This window comes from Vairimorpha necatrix, chromosome 8, assembly GCF_036630325.1.
Source record: "Vairimorpha necatrix chromosome 8, complete sequence".
NCBI classification, from domain to species: Eukaryota; Fungi; Microsporidia; family Nosematidae; genus Vairimorpha; species Vairimorpha necatrix.
This window is the reverse complement of record NC_088823.1, coordinates 513,671-519,713: the sequence shown is the minus strand read 5'-3', so window position 1 is coordinate 519,713 and position 6,043 is coordinate 513,671. Positions and strand designations below refer to the sequence as shown.

At 27.7% G+C, this 6,043-nt stretch overlaps 2 protein-coding genes across 2 annotated transcripts; both read right to left on the bottom strand.

Annotated features, from left to right (window-relative positions):
* Window positions 1-590: 590 nt before the first annotated feature.
* VNE69_08080 (putative SP-containing membrane protein) lies at window positions 591-1,787 on the bottom strand (the record flags this gene model as incomplete). Its single annotated transcript, XM_065474396.1, has 1 exon — window positions 591-1,787. The coding sequence occupies one exon, from the start codon at window positions 1,785-1,787 to the stop codon at window positions 591-593; it is 1,197 nt and encodes a 398-aa protein (XP_065330468.1).
* Window positions 1,788-2,350: 563 nt separating this feature from the next.
* On the bottom strand, window positions 2,351-3,403 carry VNE69_08079 (putative SP-containing membrane protein; the record flags this gene model as incomplete). The annotated part of the gene is made up of 1 exon (XM_065474395.1): window positions 2,351-3,403. One exon carries the CDS (start codon window positions 3,401-3,403, stop codon window positions 2,351-2,353), a length of 1,053 nt encoding a protein of 350 aa, XP_065330467.1.
* Between the last annotated feature and the right edge of the window lie 2,640 nt (window positions 3,404-6,043).

The following is a 6,043-nucleotide window of genomic DNA, read 5'->3' as shown; positions in this document are numbered from 1 at the left end:
TTTGAATCAATTCTGTTCATCATTATATATAATATGCAACCTTTTAAACTTATGATAAAAAAATCTACCATTTGAGAAATTTTAACTTGCTTATACATCTAACAGATAATCAAAATATCTCAAATCGTAAATTTATTGACCATATTTTATGTGTATTATGCTTGTTTCCATGCTCTTTGATGAATGTTAAATTAATCATAGCTTATAAGTTTATTATATAAAAATTAGACTTTACAAAGTATACAAAAATATGTCCGGAATTTTAGAACTTGTGCTGCTACTAAAAACTTTAAATGTAGATCATAAGTACATCAATAAATTAAAAAAATGTAGATAAAGATTTTTTTGTTAAGTTGGGGGTATTCAAGAGCCTAATGTGAATTTCATAAGGAATTTAAGAACTGAAAGAAGAGATTTTGAATGTACCTTGTGAAAAGTAATTAGTAAGTAAGATATTATATTGCAATATATCTAATATTGTTTTGTTTTAACTCAACGTTAATATTGATTATTAATAAAATTATTGTTTTTTTTTTATATAATCTTTTTTTAAAAAAAAAATAAAAATATCGCATTTTTGATTATAAAAACTAATACAATTCCCATTTATTGCTTAATAATAAATGAACAAACAATGAAACAAGTCCTAAAAAAATTCCCAATAAAAACATAGAAGAATAAACTTTAAGACCTTCTATAACCTCATTATAGATTTCATAATTTACTCTTATTTCCCTATTTTCTTTATTACTCACACTTTTAATTTCTTCGTTATTTTTAAGACTCATAATATTTACATTATTTTTAATTTGTTTCGGATCTGAGCCTTTATCGGCATCGATTTTATTTTCGTTAATTGCTAAAGTTGTACATTCACTAATAACATTCTTTTCATTTTGATCATCAAGAATTGCATGTTGAAATATCAATCCTTCTTTGTCTAAAGAAACTTGTGACATTTCATTTAACACTGTTTTATGTTCTTCAAAAAAAAATTTCTCTTCATCGTTATCTCTTGATTTAATAGATTGCTCATTCATCTCTCCACAAAGCTCGAGTTCTTCTTGAATTGGTTCAAAAATAATACTTGTCTTATTTAACTTTTCTCTACTGATCCTTATATCTTCCGATTTTTCAGAGGCTTTTGTATTTTTGTCTAAAATCATATCAGTGTTGTTCAATTCGTCGTTTTTTACAATAATTACACTATTATCATCTTTATTTACTATATTAACAGACACTATTTTGTCTCTAGGTCTAAAAACACTATCACAAGTTTTTATGACCCTGTGTAAATAACTCGAATTAGACCAGTTTACTTCATAGAACATTGTAGTAGTATCAAATACAAATTTATCACTAGTTATAAAATTGAAATCAATTGTTAGTGGTACTCTAACCGTTTTCTCAATATAATACCCCTTCTTAATATCTACCTTTAATGTCGTTTTTAATATAACCTTGCTAGTAATGAACATGTTTTTTAGATTTACTTGTTCATCTTTGAAATTATAAGTTTGTAACAAGTTCCAAAGTGTTTTTCTTTCAGAATCGTTTAATACATTGAAAGAATATTTTTCGGTTTTCCGTCCTCTATCAGATCGTTCTTTGTATGTATTAACCCTATTATTCTTAAAGTCTTTATCAACTAACTGGCTCAATACGTATATAGATTTTTTGCGCATGTTTGTGATGCCTAGATATACATCCATGTTATTATTGTTCGGGACGACTAAGATAATATCAGAACGAATTATAACCAATAAACATGTATATAAGAGTATCATGGGGTGTATTTCTGTGATGGATTTATATGAATAATATATTGACAGATGATGTCATGGATTGATGAAAATAAAATCAAATATGTGCCAATGAATTAGTGTATGATATTTTGGAAAAATATATTATTTTTAGTATAACGTTGTTTTATAAATTGTATTTTTTGTAAGAATTCAGAAGTAAAGTAAATCTTGTGTCCTAGGCAAATAGTTGCTATAAAGAATCAAAAGAAATGATGAGAAGTGAAGTTTAATGTTTGCAAAACAAAAGATGACTAAACCCAGAAAGTCTTGTGAAATTTACAAAATGAAAGATGGTCCAAGACTTAAATGTCGCCTACGTTAAAAACAAAAGTACAGATAAAACTTATTATTCCGTCAATATTTAGATAATTTCTACAGGTAAAGATTTTTAATCTTTTGATGACCAAAATTCATATTTTAAAATAATGTAAGAACTTATAATTCTATCAATTATGACTTGTATTATGCTAACAAAATAAAATATGTAATCAATAGACTATAGTTTATGTCGTTGGCAAATAAAAATGTATTTTTATACGTAAATTTCAATAAGAAGTTTTATTTTTCATATATAAAATTAGTATGACAGCCCCAAACCACAACACAATAGCAGATTTGCCAATAAAGTTCATTTTTTTATCATCTTTTGTGAGGTTCCCATGTTTTTCTTCTTCATTTATTTCATTTTCTTTATTAGTTACTGCTAGCACTTCTTTTTCCTTAGTTTCATCATCTTTATGATCAGAAGTTTTCAATGAACAATTTGTTGTTTGTTGTTCTTCATTTTTTTCCGTTGTTAAACAGTTCATTGTCTTATCTTCTTCAATATTTTGTTCGTTTATTGGTTGATTTCCGACTATCTCCGTTGCGACAATATTTGGATTATCTAGAACTACAAAAGAAATTTCGTTTACATCAGTAGACACAGACTCAATTTTAAATCTTGATTTTTCATTCGCATCTGGCGAATCAATATAAACAGATTCTGATGTTATTTTTTCAATTACTTTTTTAATTTCTAAATCCAAATTTTCATCTATCTCTGAGGTTGATTCAATTTTGTTTTCTTCATTATTAGTGTTAATATCTTTATTCGTCTTTACTATATCAGTATAAGATGAATCATCCGCTATATTTTTATTGATAATATCAACTTCTTCTTCATTTTTAATTGGTTCTTCATCAATAATAGTCCATTTTACTTCATACAGTTTTTTATTACTATCAAAATCTATTACACTACTCATGATTACCTTGTCTTGATTACTTGTTTCTATACAATAAGACTTTGTATTGTCAAATTTAAATGTTGTTTTTAAAAAAATGTTGCCGTTTTGAAATAGAGTTAATAGATAATTCTGTTCCGAGTCGCTGCTCCTGATATAAGTTAGCAAATAGTTTACGTATTCCTTGTCTTGCTCCAATATTTTAGAAAAAACATGGGAGGCAGTACTATCGTATTCTTTTAAGATGTACGTTTGATCCGTTTTTTCTTCTAGTAGACTTAAGTACACTTCTAAATGATGATTGCTGTTTTCAATAACAAAGACAGATCCGTTACAATATATTTTTAATAGACAAAATAGTAAATGTATCATGGGGATAGAAAATAATTAGTTATATATAAGAAAATATAAAATTTTTTATTATATTAAAAAATGATCTTTTACGATAAAGAGAATGATTTGTTGCCAAATTCTGTTAAATATATAACTTAGAAGAATAACCTTATTTATCATTATATTAAAAAATGACATATAAAATTAAAATGTAGATAAATTTAAGAAATATACTAGATACTTCGAATTATAATTAAATTTTGCCTATAGCTAAAAGAGAGTAGTGCAATTGAAAATCTAATAGAAGTAAAAAAACATACAAAAGGTGTACCATATACATGCAATATTTCAAATTATATGTTTCATTTATGCTATTGTCATAAAAAAAAGTTATATTTACTGTGTAAAAGCAAAAAAATTATTTAGTTTAATTTTTCATTACAAATAATTTATGTCGTAGCCAATCAAAGACATACTAATCATATTCTAACAAATATAATAATTGATTCTTTACTAAAGGTGTACATGACCGTTGGGAACCCGCATTGAAAATTGGAAAGGATTTCTTATCAAAAAACAAAAAATTGATTATAACTTTTGAATTTTTTTTGAAAATGGAAAAAAATTAAAGTTTATTTTATAAAAATCGAATAATGCAGAACCATCGTGTGCCCTACTTGTACTGAGACTAGTAGAAATGCGGCCATTGCCCTTTCGGTAATACTTTTGTATTACCTAATTTTAATATGATCAATGGAAAGCATATGATGCCGCATTAAATAAATCGCAGAGATGAATCACAAGACTGTGGATCATGTCGTCAATTTCGTAAACTTTAATAATTTTGAGACACAATATCAGAAAAATTGGGAGATTTAAATTTATTTCTAGGAGATATATCCGGTATAGACGTGAAATAAACCATGAAGAATAATATGAGTACCTTTTACAGTTCCTTTGACTTATCAAATACCGAAAAGTGTAGTATAAATTATCTTCTTTTTATTATTCAAAATAAGTTGTTAATTCTCTTTTTAATAATTTTTTCATATTTCCAATGCGAATTTGGTTTTCTTTTGCGGGTTCATTTTGCTAATGCAGATTCCAGACGGTCATTTACCGAGGCCGTAAATGGAGAAATCAATATACTCCTGAAACTTGGAATTTTAAGGGAAATCAGAATCCACTGGAGTAGCAGAATATTGATGGTACCTAAACCAGGTAAAACATGGATAACGTGCGTAGACTATATAGGTCTAAATGAAATATCACTAAAGGGCGCATACTTGACTTTTGAGTTCAACGTGTTTTTGACAGCCCTAAACTTCGACCATTTTGCAATACTGGACGCGATGTTTGTTCCATCATATTCCTTTACAAAAAAAGACAAGGGAAAGACAGCATTTCCTTATAGATGAAAAAAATACGAATTTAATCGTATGCCATTCGGACTATGTGATGCACCAGCAACATTCCAAGGGGGATGGACAATAAATTTAGTAAAAAAAACCAAAATTTTGTGATCCCCATGCATATACGATATTATAATCTATTATAAAAACAAGGGAGACCTTAAGAAACATGTGAAAGTAGTATTGGTAAAAATAAGAACGTTAAATTTATCGCTTAATAGAAAAGAGTATAAGTTTATAAATCAGAAACAAAGGGTTTAGGGAATGTCATTGAAAATAGAATCATAAAGGTAGACGAAACGCGCATCAAATATATACAAACAGCCCCAATTTCTACCACCATAAATGAATTAAGAAGTTTATATCAATAGCTAATTATTGCAGGGGTTTTGTGACAAAGATGGCAGAAATTATGGACCCTTGTATGACGTGCTTAAGGGCGAAAAACAGACTTCTGGTATAAAAATTTAAAACCGAATATTAAGTTTGTTAACCCCGCTAAAAAGTACTAAGTAAAATACAATACGTAAATACAAAATTATAAATCCCAATTCATACTGGTTTCTGACTAATATTAAACGGGAATCGGAGCAGTGCTTCTACAACAGCACAAAGGTGGAACTAAAAAAATAATACTATGTTTAGCAAGAGACTAAATAATGTCTGAAAATTTCTTCATTTATCGATAAAGTACTCTTTGACTTGGTTAAAGGAATAGGGCATTTAGACATTACCTTTTAGGAAGCAAATTTACGCTATAAACGGACCATAAAGCCTCAATCTATCTATGTACACGTAAGATTTCGACAAGTAGGTTTCTCATATATGTACTCAAATAGTCGGAATACGGCTTTTAAATGAAGTATATAAAATGAGAGCATAACATAGACGATGTATTGGTAGATTTCACCGAGATTGTGAAACGTCTAACATTGATTTACATCAGTTATCGAACAATAACACTACCGGCATACTAAAGGAGTATCATAAAATATCAGGGCATGTGACATAAAATTTATGATTTCTCGGTCATATCGTGAAACCATGCATCAAGAAGTATCAAATTCGTAAGTAAGTGCAAAATTTGTCTATGTTCGAGATATCAACAAAGAACAATGCCATACTTTTAAAAAGACCGACTCAGCTTTGAAAAGTTAATCTGTTTTAGAAACAACGGATACATATTTATAGCAATCGATCACTACTGCAAAACAAATAGAAAATAAAATTTTGCGTTGCGAAATATATAAGACAATAGAGAAATAAA